Here is a 15,583-nt window from a genome sequence, read left to right on the forward strand (position 1 = left end):
GAAATGCTGAACATGTAGGATTTCTGTCTTTCTGATGCACAAAAACCTTTGCTAGGATGAAAAGTTGTCAACTGTCCTCAGCCTTTTTTAGTTTCAGAAGAAGGAATAGCACCAACAAATGTTGCAACAAAAAATGCTGTCAAGGAAACCATGTTCTTCTTTCTGTTGGAAAAACACCACAAACCAACAGCCAGAAATAAGTTATACTTGAAACTCGTGGGATCTGTTTTGCAAAATGGTAATTTGTGGAACAAATATTTTACACGTTAGTACATCGCTGCTGAGTTAGGCGCAGCTACTTTATAGAACAAGGATATCCTGAAATGTGGGGACATTGTCCCAATGATTGGGCAATCTAGAAAAGGGTTGAATAGGTCAAGGTGGTCTGAAGGTTAATTCACTTCCTCCAGGACCATTTTGGTTTCCAGCGATAATGGAGACGTTCATTCAGTACTCAATAAGCCACATGGCAGGAACATGTATGCAGATCATGCAGATTTTAGTGCTAAATTTAGAAAACAGCAAAGACCTGATGAAGAGAGCACAGCAGAAGTTATATTTTTTGAGAATCCTCCGAAAAAACAATCTCTCAAAGGACCTGTTGATGACATTTTACCATTGTACTATGGAGAGTGTATTAACTTACGGTCTGTGTGTGTGGTTTGGGAGCTGCATGGCCAGGGAAAAACCAATGCTGTCCAGGGTTGTAAAGACTGCAGAGAGAATAATTGGGTGCACTCTTCCCACCTTAGATCAAATCTATGCTGCCAGGTGCCATAAGAAAGCTGCAGGGGAGTGCAGGATAGTGCGCACCCCGGAAATGATCTCTTTCAGCTTCTGCCTTCTGGAAGAAGGTACAGGGTTATAAAGACTAGGACTAGCCGCCTGAGAAACAGTTTCTACCCAAATGCAATTCTAGTTTTAAACACAGTATAAGGAGTCTCTATAGGAGTATATTGTACAGTGGTGCCTCGCAAGACGAAATTAATTCGTTCCGCGAGTCTCTTCATCTAGCGGTTTTTTCGTCTTGCGAAGCAACCCTATTAGCAGCTTAGCGGATTAGCGCTATTAGCGGTTTAGCGGCTATTAGCGGTTTAGCGGCTATTAGCGGCTATTAAAGGCTTAAGGGATTAGCGGATTAGCTGCTAAAAGGCTATTAGCGGTTTAGCGGCTTAGAAAAAGGGGGCGGGGAGCGAAAAAAAATCTCAAGAATCGCAAGACGAAGCAAGCCCATAGGGAAATTCGTCCTGCGAAGCGCAGCTAAAAACGGAAAACCCTTTCGTCTAGCGGGTTTTCCGTCTTGCGAGGCATTCGTCTTGCGGGGCACCACTGTATTTTAAAATGGGGCTTCAGAGTTTTTAGGGGTTTCTGAATGTCTTATGTAGATTTTCCAATTTCATTGTTCTGTATGGGACAATGACAATAAAGATATCGTATCGTAAAAGGAATGTGTATGTAAAACAAGAATACAGGAACTCCTATGACAGGATCTAGCCCAGGATCCTGTTCTCACAGATACTTATAAGAAACCCACAAATGGGATCTGAGTGCGGCAGGACTCTCTCGCCTTGTGATTCCCATTAACTGGCATTCAGAAGCATACTGCCCAGAACTGTGAAGGCAGAGTTGTAAAACAACTTCACCATCACCACTAAAATATCTGTTAAACAAAGAATGTAATGGCATTTAAAATTATATTTATTTATTTATTTGAATTAATATACCGCCCTATACTCACAGATCTCAGGGTGGTTCACAGAAAAGATCACAATATATAAAATCAAAATAAGGATAACCCAATAACATGCCCCCCCAAGCTACATTTTAAAAGGGTATAGGATGTCAATCAGGTCAACCAAAGGCCTGGTTTAAAAGGAACATCTTTGCCTGGTGCCTAAAGGTATAAAATGAAGGTGCCAGGCAAACTTCCCTGTGGAGAGCGTTCCACAGACAGGGAGCCACTGCAGAGAAGGCCCTGTTCTTGCGTTGCCACCCTCTGCACCTCTCAAGGAGGAGGCACATGAAGAAGGGCCTCAGAAGGTGATCTCAGGGTACGGGTAGGTTCATATGAAAAGAGGCAGTCCTTGAGGTATTGCGGTCCTGAGCCATTTAAGGCTTTATAGGTCAAAACCAGCGCTTTGAATTGGGCCCAGAAACTAATTGGTAGCCAGTGCAATCAGACCAGGATCGGTGCAATATGCACAAACTGTCTTGCTCCGGTGAGCAACCTGCCTACTGAATTCTGCACTAGCTGAAGTTTCCGAAGCGTCTTCAGAGGCAGCCTTACATATAACGCATTGCAGTAATCTAACCTTGAAGTTACCAGAGCATAGACAACAGTATTTGGCTATCCCTGTCCACATAGGGGTGTAGCTGGGTAACCGGCCGAAGCTGATAGAAGGCACTCTGGGCCACTGAGGGCACCTGAGCCTCGAGCGACAACAAATGATCCAGGAACACCCCCAAGCGGCGAACCGCAGGGGAAGTGTACCCCCATCAAGAGCAGGAGACCTCCCAGCCATCTGGTCTAGGGAACCACCCACTAGATTCTAGATACAAACACGCAATCACTTTCAAATCAATTTTGGTAACTTTCTAACATTATATAAAAACCGATTCTTGCTTCTCTTACAAACACCACCAGCCAGGAGCTTTGGGTGCGTTATAGTTTCAGTTGGTTGCTACATATTGAATTATAAATGTCTTCCGTTAGGGGTACGTATGTCTTTTCTTTGTCATTCAAGAAGTACAGAGTGTCTTTGATAGATGCTGGGTCAAATCCTTCTTGGGCTAACTGCACCTTCCGGTGTTTGAATGTTCCGGTGACCTCAATGGCATCCTGCAACAACAAGGGAAAAGGCAAAATTACAGTGCAACCCTATGCATGTTTACGCAAGTGTAAGGCACAGTATTCAGAGGGGCTTACTCTCAGGTAAACAGGATTGTAGCCTTAATATTACCAGTTGGGCGATATCTTTACTGGAATCAACAAAAATGCCAAAAATAATGACAAGTGTCTGAGCTCTCAAGAACTCTTTATCAGGCAAGATGTTACACAAAATATGAGGAAGTGGGGGGAAAGGAAAAGTAAAAAGTTTGCCAAAAAATAAAAAAAGGAAGTATAAACATTAGTCTGGCTGGTGTAGCTATGAAGTCAGCTTTTAGGCTCAGCTCCAAGGTGTAGGTTAAAGTCAAGTCCATCTCTGTTGGGTTTCAAGTTACAAACCTAGGATTCTGAGACTAAGGACGGAATCGCACTGTACATTTAAAGCACACCCCACACATATTTAAAGCACATTGCTTCCCACAGAGAATCCTGGGAATTGTAGTTTCCCCCTCGCAGAGCTACAATTCCCAATGATGATGATGATGATGATGATAATAATAATAATAATTATAATAATAATAATTTATACCCCGCCCATCTGGCTGAGTTTCCCCAGCCACTTTGGGCGGCTTCCAATCAAGTGTTAAAAACAATACAGCATTAAATATTAAAAACTTCCCTAAACAGGGCTGCCTTCTTTTAAAAAGAAGATAGCTGCTTATTTCCTTCACATCTGAAGGGAGGGCGTTCCACAGGGTGGGCGCCAATACCAAGAAGGCTCTCTGTCTGGTTCCCTGTAACCTCACATTGCAATGAGGGAACCGCCAGAAGGCCCTCAGCGCTGGATCTCAGTGTCTGGGCAGAACGATGGGGGTGGAGATGCTCTTTCAGGTATACTGGACCGAGGTCGTTTAGGGCTTTAAAGGTCAGCACCAACACTTTGAATTGTGCTCAGAAACGTACTGGGAGCCAGTGCAGGTCTTTCAAGACCGGCGTTATGTGGTATTGGTGGCCACTCCCAGTCACCAGTCTAGCTGCCACATTCTGGATTAATTGCAGTTTCCGAGTCACCTTCAAAGGTAGCCCCACATAGAGTGCATTGCAGTAGTCCAAGTGAGAGATAACTAGAGCATGCACCACTCTGGCAAGACAGTCTGCGGGCAGGTAGGGTCTTAACTATCAGTGGCAACTAGCCCTGATGGATGTGTTCTATGCCCACAGTCAGAGGCTGTATGACTCTGAATCCTGGAAGCCACAGGAGGAGAGGGTGCTTTTTCTTTGGGCATAGTTGATTAAGGATACTTAATCCAGAGTGGTGCATGCTCTAGTTATCTCCCGCTTGGACTACTGCAATGTGCTCTACGTGGGGCTACCTTTGGTGCCGGGACCACATAACACCTACATTGAAAGACCTGCACTGGCTCCCAGTACGTTTCCAAGCACAATTCAAAGTGTTGGTGCTGACCTTGAAAGCCCTAAACAGCCTCCGTCCAGTATACCTGAAGGAGCGTTTCCACCCCCATCGTTCTGCCCGGACACTGAGGTCCAGCGCCGAGGGCCTTCTGGCAGTTCCCTCATTGCAAGAAGTGAAATACAGGGAACCAGGGAGAGGGCCTTCTCGGTAGTGGCGCCCACCCTGTGGAACGCCCTCCCACCAGATGTCAAAGAGAACAACAACTACCAGACATTTAGAAGACATCTGAAGGCAGCCCTGTTTAGGGAAGGTTTTAATGTTTGATGTATTATGGTATTTCAATATTTTGTTGGAAGCCGCCCAGAGTGGTTGGGGAAGCCCAGCCAGATGGGCGGGGTATAGATAATAAATTATTATTATTATTATTATTATTATTATTATTATTATTATTATTCAACTTCTACAAATACTGGAACCTGTTACTTGGTGAAAATGGTCCTTAGTAAGGCAGACTTACCTGGATCCTCACAAAACAAGGCCTCGCATAAGCAGGCAGGTAGTCTACGACGTGTTTGTAGAGTTGTCCCCCATCAAATTCACAGCCGTCTGTTAGGCGTATGGATGCCATGCCTATCCTGCCCTCGTGACCTGCAAGACATTCATTATCGTTGCTTGTGTTTCTTTTTTCTTTTTAAATCTTTATTGCATTTTTAAAATTACAAAGAAAGCATAAGTTAAACATGACATCCAAATATTCAAAAATCAAAAGGAAAAATATAAAAATAAAAGGGGGAAAAAGAAGAAAAAGAAATAAACAAGGTAAATAATATTAAACAAAAAAGAATTAGTCAAGTACACTAAATTGTTCAAAGGGTACAAACAGTAATTTGAATATTCTATACACCAGGTCTCAGAAATAAATACATTTGTAATCCTTATTTTCTTTCTTTCTTTACAGTCACTTTCTTTCTGTTCTGGAAAAACTAGTTCGAATCCCTGCTATATTAGTTGACTTCCCTCTATCTCTTTGCGGCTTCAACACTTCTCTTAAGTAACAAATATTCTGTAATCATTTATTAAAATCAGTTTTTCCCATTATATCTGTCGCTTGTGTTTCTAAACCGCATCACAACAAGTTCCTGATACAGTTTACTAGAAAAATTTTCAAACAGTATAAATTATAAAAATAGCAGGCTGTCTTGACAACTTGTCAAGTAGTCAAGGTATACTTGACTACCTCAGTATACCAGAAGGAGCGTCTCCACACCCATCATTCAGCCCAGACACTGAGGTCCAGCTCCGAGGGCCTTCTGGCAGTTCCCTCACTGCGAAAAGTGAGGTTGCAGGGAACCAGGCAGAGGGCTTTCTTGGTAGTGGCACCTGCCCTGTGGAACGCCCTCCCATCAGATGTCAAGGAAATAAACAACTACAGTGGTACCTCAGGTTAAGTACTGAATTCGTTCCGGAGGTCCGTTCTTAACCTGAAGCACCACTTTAGCTAATGGGGCCTTCCGCTGCCGCCGCACAATTTCTATTCTCATCCTGAAGCAAAGTTCTTAACCCGAGGTACTATTTCTGGGTTAGCGGAGTCTGTAACCCGAAGCGTCTGTAACCTGAAGTGTATGTAACCCGATGTACCACTGTATCTGACTTTTAGAAGACATCTGAAGGCAGCCTTGTTTAGGGAAGTTTTTAATGTTTTGATGTTTTATCATGCTTTTAATATTCTGTTGGGAGCTGCCCAGAGGGGCAGGGGAAACCCAGCTAGATCGGATGGGTATTATTAAATAATAATAATAATTAATTACTTAACCCTCAGACCTTTTCTGTGCAAATCCAAATGAGTTGGAGAAGAAGACGATAGCTGCCTAAAGTCTACCGCTGCCCTACATCAAGAACGTGAAATAAAAACAGCCAAATTATCAGGCCCATCTCTCCAGTTAGGTAAGTGCTTTGGGCACCTGGAGGTTTCAGCTGAACCACGGCTGTTTGACACTGTAGTCACGCTATGTGTGGGATGAGAGAGCTTCCTTGTACACATAGATGAAAGGACTACAGTTTTTTTATCTTGATATTTTATTAAGGATTTTCTTGTTTTACAGAAGTAAGTGTAATGCCTCGTTGTTGTTTTTTCCATGTAACATTTTTACAAATCCATTTCATTTGTTGAGGCATTAGGGGGAGAAGAAAAGAAAAAAGAAAGGGGGGGTGGAGAGAGGGAAGATGGATGGGGGGGTCGGGTGGCGGTGTTTCTATTATGTTTAATGTATGTAGAGTTTGGGGTCAGCGTTGCTTATGTTGTTCACTTGTGTTCCTTTGGTGGTGAGAGAGGTTGGGGTTGGCCTAGGGTGTGATTGTTTGCTTGTGATTGGCTGTGGTGATCTTTGTTTTCGTGTGTGAGTGAGGTGGGTGGGTGTTTTGGATCAGGTTAGCCATATTGATTTGTATGCTGTTGTTGGATTATTGTCATTGTCCTGTTGGGCTGTGTATGTGATAAAGGGGAGCCATACTGGGGTGAAGGCGTCTTCTTCTGTTTGTCCCCGTGTCAGTTTCAGTTTATTAGTTAATTTTTCTAGTAGGGCTGTTTCCCATACTATTTGGTACCATTGGTCCATACTTACTCCTGACAGGTCTCTCCAGTGTCTGGCTATGATGCTTCTGGCTGCTGAGAGTAGGTGGGTTATGAGTTCTTTGTGGTGTAAATGGGCATTGTTGTCTTGGAAGATGTTTAGTAGGGCCAATTCTGGGGTGATGTCTATTACTTGCTTAATTATTTTACATATTTCTTGTATGGCTGTTGTCCAGAATAGTTGGATTTAGTTTTTTAAGCCAAAACCTAAGGGGAAGGGGCTGGAATAGTCTTGATGGAACCAGCCTCTTCCCAGGGCTTCTAAGGTCCATGACCTTGAATGTTATTGACACAGGAGCCCCTAGCCAGGGCTGTGAGAACATGGTTGCATACTTTCTTCTGAGCTAATCTGTGCTTTTTGTCACTTGGAAAGGAACACCTGGCATTGAATACTGTTTACTCAAAGGATTTGTGGTTTGGGATAGAATATTTGGCGCTCACACCTGAATCTGCCAGATCGGCTCAAGTGTTTAGGAGAGATTCTGTCCCTGTGAACTTACGACAGGTGGCAAATATATAGGATCTATCTAAAAGGGGTGAAAAGGTTTAGCCTAGGGATAATAAAAAAATGTGAAGGGTTACCACGACTTGCTACTCTCCCCCCTTGCTGCAAGACCAGTTTGCAATTAGGCATTTCAGTCTTCTATTTGGTTTTTTAGGCCCAAGGGGAGCTGAGCTATATTTCCTCCATCTGCTGTAACATAATCTGAGGAGAGGATAAGGAACTCTGGACTATTATTCAGTTCTCTTGTTGGCGAAATCTTTCCCATGGCAATTAGGTGTTTACCTCTTCAACAGAGGTAGGTGAAAACAAAGGAAAGCAGCTTGAAGCACACTTGGTAATCAAGCTCTAAATGTCGGTGGCAGAAATGGAGCACCCAGCAAAAGACTCCTATTGTTTGCTATTTTCCCTTTTTCTTTTTTAAAAAAGACGTTTACTGAAAACATAACACATTTAATCACATAATCACATTTAATTCTTCTGATTGTTGTGCTTTCTAATGGTTTGTTTTATTGTTTTTAATGTTTGATGTTTATCGTGTTTTTAATATTCTGTTGGGCAGGATGTTATTATGACTATTATTATTATTAATAATGATAATAATTGTATTTTTAAATTTCGTATTCATTGCATTCATTTCTATATTTAATTGGGGGTGCTTTAATGCCCCAATGGAATTGTTATTGTGTATTTTAATTTGTATTGATCTTATGATTTGTAATTGCAATTTTATTGATTTTATAATTGTAAACTGGTTAGATGCCACTTCAGCATATAAAGGGTATATAAATAAATACATATTTTTTTAAAAAAATGTGCATAATTGTATAAATAGAACTTGTCGCTGATCTGTCTTTTATTCTTTTAGAGAAAAGAAAAGCATATAGTAAAATAAGGCTGCAATCCTTTGCACTTCGTCCTATAGAACTTAGTGTGGCTTTATGTTTGAGTAGACATGTATGCAGTGGTACCTTGGTTTACAAACTTAATCCATTCTGGAAGTCCGTTCTTAAACCAAAGCGTTCTTAAACCAAGGCATGCTTTCCCATAGCAGCGGGGGACTCAATTTACAAATGGAACACACTCAACAGGAAGCAAAACATGTTCTTATTCCAAGGCAAAGTTCACAAACCAAAACACCTCCTTCTGGGTTTTGCAGCGTTCTTAATCCAAGTTGTTCATAAACTAAGCTGTTCTTAAACCAAGGTACCACTGTAAGTTAATATTTCGGTTCATACAAAATATCCACTTCTGTCACGGACTTCCCAATATTTAAACATTGATTGCATTCATCCTAATTCAACTTCCCTTCTCTGCAATTCAAAATCTGTTTACAAATGCTGAAAAAGAGTATTTGGTTTTGTCTAGAAAGTTAATGAGTCCCTTCTCTGCTGCTATCTTTTTTTTAATGTTGATACATTACTCTGCCATCATGTTTACAACAAAATTCAAAAGTGTTATGAGGAAAATAAAGAAGGTGGAACAGAGATCTTCTGATCACTTAGGATGGGTGTTGAGGGAGTGATGGAAAGAAGGCCATTTTTCTCTTTCTTTTCAAAAAGCCACAAAACTATCACCTTTGACACCAGAGCATTCATACTATACCTGGAATGGGCACGCCATAGACATTTGCCTCCTGAATAAAGTTGATCAGTCCCAGAATATCTGCAACTTCAGTTGTAGCAACGTTTTCTCCTTTCCATCTGAGATGGGGGGGGGGGGGCAGCAGGGGAGAAAATCCCATTAAAGCAAACAAACTCAGAGCAAGTAAAATTGCAAAATAATGGACACTTGCGCCACTTTCCTTTGCAGAGATGTAGCCATACAAATTAAGTAACTAACCTGCAAGTAATATAGTTAAAGGGTAAAGGGACCCCTGACCATTAGGTCCAGTCGCAGACGACTCTGGGGTTGTGGTGCTCATCTCGCTTTACTGGCCGAGGGAGCCGGCGTACAGCTTCTGGGTCATGTGCCCAGCAGGACTAAGCTGCTTCTGGCGAACCAGAGCAGCGCACGGAAACGCTGTTTACCTTCCCGCCGGAGTGGTACCTATTTATTTACTTGCACTTGCTTTCGAACTGCTAGGTTGGCAGGAGCTGGGACCGAGCAACGGGAGCTCACCCCATCACAGGGATTTGAACCGCCGACCTTCTGATCAGCAAACCCAAGAGGCTCAGTGGTTTAGACCTCAGGGCCTAATGGCCACCCTGGGTGGTTGGGGCTAGTTCAGAGCCTGAGACCATATAAACCTCTGGAAGATGCCCCAAACTGAACTTCTGACTAGCTACCACATTGGGCATCCATGGAAATGTTTTCCGGGTTCAGCTTTCGTGGCTCCAGCCCTGACACAATAATACGGAACCCCCTCTTCAAGGCCATTTCATGTTGCCATTTCTGCAAGTCAGTATGTGGACTGACTTGGAATAAGTCCACACATTCACCTGCTGACGGTTGGCATCAATAAGTGATGACTTGCATGTTGGTGCTACCCATTTCCGACAGAATATTTTTCATTGTAAGTTCACATATTCAGTAAGAGGTCAACAAAAGAGGGTGCGTGTGTGTGTGTGTGTGAGAGAGAGAGAGAGAGAGGTGTGTGTGTTTCTCCCCCAACCTGCACTGCATAGTGACATGATCACCCAAATTCTCTGCTGCACATCATCTTTCTGATGAGCTGCATACATTAAAAGGTAAAGGGACCCCTGACCATTAGTTCCAGTCATGGCCGACTCTGGGGTTGTGGCGCTCATCTCTCTTTACTGGCTGAGGGAGCCGGTGTACAGCTTCCGGGTCATGTGGCCAGCATGACTAAGCCGCTTCTGGCAAACCAGAGCAGCGCACGGAAACGCCGTTTACCTTCCAGCCAGAGCGGTACCTATTTATCTACTTGCACTTTGACGTGCTTTCGAACTGCTGGGTTGGCAGGAGCAGGGACCGAGCAACGGGAGCTGACCCCGTCGCAGGGATTCGAACTGCTGACCTTCTGATCAGCAAGTCCTATGCTCTGTGGTTTAACCCACAGCGCCACCCCCATCCCTTGCTGCATACATTAAGAACCCACAATGATTTGCTTTCACCTTTTAAAGGTAATAAATATACCGTATATAATAAGCCAACAAACCGGAATGTGTCTCCAACTCGGTCATGGAAATAAATGAAGTTGTTATGGTCAATCATTAGAAGATCACCACTGTTGAAATATAAATCCCCTTTCTGGAACACATCTCTTAGTTTTTTCTTTTCAGTCTGGCTCTTGGCTCCCACATATCCACTAAATGGTGCAAACCGTGTTATTTTACAAACTAACAGTCCCACTTCACCTGTAGGGAACAAAAAACAACAACAAGCAAGTATAAAAAGGCAGCCCCATACTGGGAAGTTTTTAAGGCCTGATGTTTCACTCTGTTTTGTTATATTCTGTTGGAAGCCGCCCAGAATGGCTGGGACAACCCAGTCAGATGGGCTGGGTACAATCTATGTATGAGTCTATCTATTATTACATTTGTTAGTTGCTTTAAAAAATAAATTATCTCTCGCTTGGACTACTGCAATGCGCTCTATCTGGGGCTATGTGTGTGACCCGGAAACTACAATTAATCCAGAATGTGGCAGCTAGACTGGTGACTGGGAGCGGCCGCCGAGACCATATAACACCGGTCTTGAAAGACCTACATTGGCTCCCAGTACGTTTTGGAGCACAATTCAAAGTGTTGGTGCTGACCTTTAAAGCCCTAAATGGCCTCGGTCCAGTATACCTGAAGGAGTGTCTCCACCCCCATCGTTCTACCCGGACACTGAGGTCCAGCACCGAGGGCCTTCTGGCGGTTCCCTCACTGCGAGAAGTGAGGTTACAGGGAACCAGGCAGAGGGCCTTCTTGGTAGTGACACCCGCCCTGTGGAATGCCCTCCCACCAGATGTCAAAGAGAAAAATAACTACCAAACTTTTAGAAGACATCTAAAGGCAGCCCTGTTTAGGGAAGCTTTTAATGTTTAATAGGTTATTGTATTTTAGTGGCAAATTTTTTGGAACAAGCCAAAAACATTTTCAAGCTTCTTTTCGATCCCATCCAGCCTTTTATATAAGTTGGTGATGGTGTGTGTTATCAGCTCAGTCTGGCAAATTAGCAGTTCCAGTACCTCACGGTCCTTATTTAACTGGGCTGGTGGCTGGGATAGTTCAAGTGAAGTTTTTTGCAGGGACTCAAGAGTCTGTTCCCTCTGTTCCTTCATACACAGGCTCGAGGCTAGTTGTGGGCCATCCACAATGCCGGCAGGCTCCTCATGAGTAGTACTGGGAGCAAGAGCCTCATAACTGTTTGCTGTAGGGAAATTTCTACAGATCTCATTTAGGTCCTTGTCAGGCAAGAAGTCCCTGATATTTGTCTGTTTTTTGGCAGCACTCGTAGCTTCATTAGAAAGCTGCCTGCAGCGTTTCTTCCCTCTCATATCAGCAAGAAAATAGGGAGGGAATTTCTCAGAACTGCAGGTCAGGGCAGGTTGTGCTGTTAATGAGCCCTGCTCCCTTTAACAGTCTTTAACTACCGCGTTTTCTTGGAAATTTATGAGAAAAGTAAAGATAATCTGATCCATAAAACCATAAAACCATAGACTTCTAAAATAAACGCCTTAAGGCATCTTAGAGCCTTTAGGACCCGTCAAGGCAGATAGTCAAAACAAAGCTTTACCGGGCGTGGGACAAGGCTGCCGTTCACGTCGCCATCTTGGACTGCCGTGTATTTATCTGTATTTTAGTGTTTTGTTGGAAGCCGCCCAGAGTGGCTGGGGGGACCCAGCCGGATGGGCGGGGTATAAATAAATTATTATTATTATTATTATTATTATTATTATTATTATTATTATTATTATTATTAAATTAATGAGATAAAATAAAACAGACAAAACCAATCAAAACCCTCAAATTTAAAACAATGTATCATACAAAATACCCAAAATGCTCATCTAATAATGTAATATTGTCCTAGCCACCCCAGATCACCACCACCGTAGAGGAAGGCTAGCTTAGTTACAAAATATTTGAGTGAATATAAAGCTCTTAGCCTGTTAGCGATGCTGTCAGGTATGTTTCCTGGGGATAATGTTTCACAGATGGAATTGTTTCGTTCACAAGTAGGGAATTTGTGGCCTTCCAGATGTTGCTAGACTGCAATTCCCATCAGCTACAGCGAGCTTGGCCAGGGTTCAGGGATGATGGGAGCTGCAGTCCAGCGACCTTTAAAAGGCCTATTGTTCTCCCCACTACAAAATGATGTGCAAACAAGGCCTATGTTATTATAAACTAAAACGGCAGATCAAAGCAACAGCAGCATTGAATTTTACCGGCAAATAAAGAAGTAAAACATATGTACCTTTAGGAACTTTTATACAGTAGCCATCTTCGTTTCGGACAGGTTCATCTTTCTCTACATCATATTTAATCAGGTCGTAGCGCATTATTTTCTAATGAAAATGGTGATGATGATGATAATGATTATTATTATTAATCGAATTTATATACTGCCCTATACCCGGAGGTCTCATATACATCACATTTACATATACATTGCATTTTTCTTCATACAGACCCCCAATACTGTTTATATATAAAAAAGAGAACACTTTAAGCATCATATACATGCATGGAAGTGCCGTGGACTTCTTCAGCTGGTGCACTTGGAAGCAGCGACGGCTGCTGCGCCACCTTGAACATCAGCTGTTAGGCGGTGAGGCTAAGCAGCTCAACAAAGCCCCACTGCCCAGTGGCGTAGCGTGGGTTCTCAGCACCCGGGGCAAGGCAAGTAATTTGCGCCCCCTAACCCGGGGCAAGGCAAGTAATTTGCGTCCCCCCGCTGCACTGTCCCTCCCCCAGATAGTCCCTCGCTCTCTCTCTGCACCACACCGCACTCCTGGCACCCTCCCCTCCACAGTGGGCGGCGACCCGGCGGCTCGGATCGGATTCGCACAGCCAGCACTGCAGTGAGAGAGAGTGAGTGAGCCAGGTAGGGGCAGAGAGCTGCGAGTGCAAGCGCCCCCCCCCAGATGTTGCGCCCGGTGCGGCCGGCCCCCCCTGCACCCCCCACGCTACGCCACTGCCACTGCCCCTCCGGCTTGCGAGGAGATCCCCCCTGGAGCCTGAAGAGGTCCTCTTTGGGATCTGAGGTAGGTCTCCTTGCGAGTCACTAGGACTCTCCAGGGTGCTCCCCATTTTATGTGATTTCGCAAAAACACAGGGGCCTGGAACGGAACCCCACCTGTATTAATACAGGGGTTCAGATCATGATGCATGGATTCTGTTAGTGTGAGCTTCTGACGACGTTGTTGTATCTTCAAAATTAAACAAGCTTTGTAAATATTGTTATATAGACATATTCAATCTGAAGTATCATGTCTAATCGTGGTAAACAGGGACCACTGAAACACATTTTCACTTACCTTATGCAAATAATTTAATCTCCCCACGGCTCCGATTTTCCCAGTATAGTTCACAAAGCCTACATTGCCTTCCGTGGCTGCGTAAAACTCAAAGATGCGTATGTTTCCAAACCTCCGGATGAATTCCCTCCAAACGTCAGCCCTTAAGCCATTACCCAAGGCAATTCTTACCCTATGGTTGCGATCGTTGTCTTTCTGGAAATAAAAGGAAGAACTCATGATACCTGAAGGGCATTAACAGTGTTCAGTAGAGAATGAGCTAGCCAGAAAATATTGCAATATTTTATACATGCAAAACGTAATCCACACTCACCAGCAGAAGGTGGAGGCTTCTATGAGAAGCACAGGGAGCTGCCTTATAAAGGATTGGAATAATAATAATAATAATAATAATAATAATAATAATAATAATAATAATTTATTTATTTATACTCTGCCCATCTGGCTGGGTCTCCCCAGCCACACTATGGGCAGCTCCCAACAGAATATTAAAAACACGATAAAACATCAACCATTAAAAACTTCCCTAAACAGGGCTGCATTCAGATGTCGTCTAAAAGTCAGATTTTGTTTATTTCCTTGACATCTGGTATAAGGGTGGGTGCCACTACTGAGAAGGCCCTCTGCCTGATTCCCTAGGGTGGAGACGCTCCTTCAGGTATACTGGGCCAAGGCCGTTTAGGGCTTTCAAGGTCAGCACCAACACTTGGAATTGTGCTCGGAAACGTACTGAATTTTCTGGCGTATAAGACTACTTTTTAACCCAGGAAAATCTTCTCAAAAGTCGGGGGTCCAATGCAAATCTTTACTGGGGAGCTGCCTTATACCGAGTCTGAGCATAGGTCCATATAGTTCAGTGCTGTCCACACTGACTGGCAGGTGCACTCAGGAGGGTGGGGTCTCTCCCAGCCCTAACCTGGACATGCTGGGGATCGAACTGGGGACCTTCTACATGCAAGGCAGTTGCTCTACCACCGAGCTACGGCATCCTGTTGTACAACAGGCAAGTTTCTACATACTTCCCTTTTTTCCCTCCATCCAGACAAGCAAGAGTCATTATTCAGAGTTCACGGACTGTGAGGGGAGAGACTTCCTCAGGCAAGGCCTCCTTCCACCTGCCTTGACCCTCTAGTCTCTGCTTCTCAATTTGTATTGCATTATTTTATGCACTGTGCCTTGCTGTTGTTTTATTGATTATAGTTTAGAAATTATTTATTGGAACTGTTGGGTGGATTTCTGTTTAACTTTTATATGTTGATATTATTATTTTATACTGTTCTAATCATTGTGAGAGCTGGACCATAAAGAAGGCTGATCGCCGAAGAATTGATGCTTTTGAATTCTGGTGCTGGAGGAGACTCTTGAGAGTCCCATGGACTGCAAGAAGATCAAACCTCTCCATTCTGAAGGAAAACAGCCCTGAGTGCTCACTGGAAGGACAGATCCTGAAGCTGAGGCTCCAATACTTTGGCCACCCCATGAGAAGAGAAGACTCCCTGGAAAAGACCCTGATGTTGGGAAAGATGGAGGGCACAAGGAGAAGGGGACGACAGAGGACGAGATGGTTGGACAGTGTTCTCGAAGCTACCAGCATGAGTTTGACCAAACTGCGGGAGGCAGTGGAAGACAGGAGTGCCTGGCGTGCTCTGGTCCATGGGGTCACGAAGAGTCGGGCACGACTAAACAACAACAACAACAAGTGATTGTTGAATTTTACTTTTTTGATGTAGGTTGCGTATTTTAAAATTTTGTTTTATTATCACATTTCTGTATTGCATTAG

The 15,583-nt window shown here is 43.6% G+C and overlaps 1 protein-coding gene across 3 annotated transcripts in view; it reads right to left on the bottom strand.

Moving 5' to 3' along the window:
* SLC27A2 (solute carrier family 27 member 2) overlaps nt 1–15,583 on the bottom strand; it is a 60,761-nt gene that overhangs the window by 26,581 nt on the left and 18,597 nt on the right. For 2 of the 3 annotated variants that reach the window (XM_083412028.1, XM_083412027.1), the window contains exons 5-10: nt 13,803–13,997; nt 12,740–12,830; nt 10,494–10,692; nt 8,978–9,075; nt 4,759–4,889; nt 2,512–2,839 (exon numbers count right to left, since the gene is read on the bottom strand). In XM_083412028.1, the coding sequence (XP_083268154.1) occupies nt 2,663–2,839; nt 4,759–4,889; nt 8,978–9,075; nt 10,494–10,692; nt 12,740–12,830; nt 13,803–13,997 (891 nt within the window). In that variant the 3' untranslated portion in view covers nt 2,512–2,662. Of the gene's footprint in view, nt 1–1,680; nt 2,840–4,758; nt 4,890–8,977; nt 9,076–10,493; nt 10,693–12,739; nt 12,831–13,802; nt 13,998–15,583 lie in introns of those variants that run through there. The other variant, XM_083412026.1, reaches the window with a different exon arrangement.

Source organism: Podarcis tiliguerta (assembly GCF_965153285.1).
Source record: "Podarcis tiliguerta genome assembly, chromosome: 14".
In the NCBI taxonomy this organism is placed as follows: Eukaryota; Metazoa; Chordata; class Lepidosauria; order Squamata; family Lacertidae; genus Podarcis; species Podarcis tiliguerta.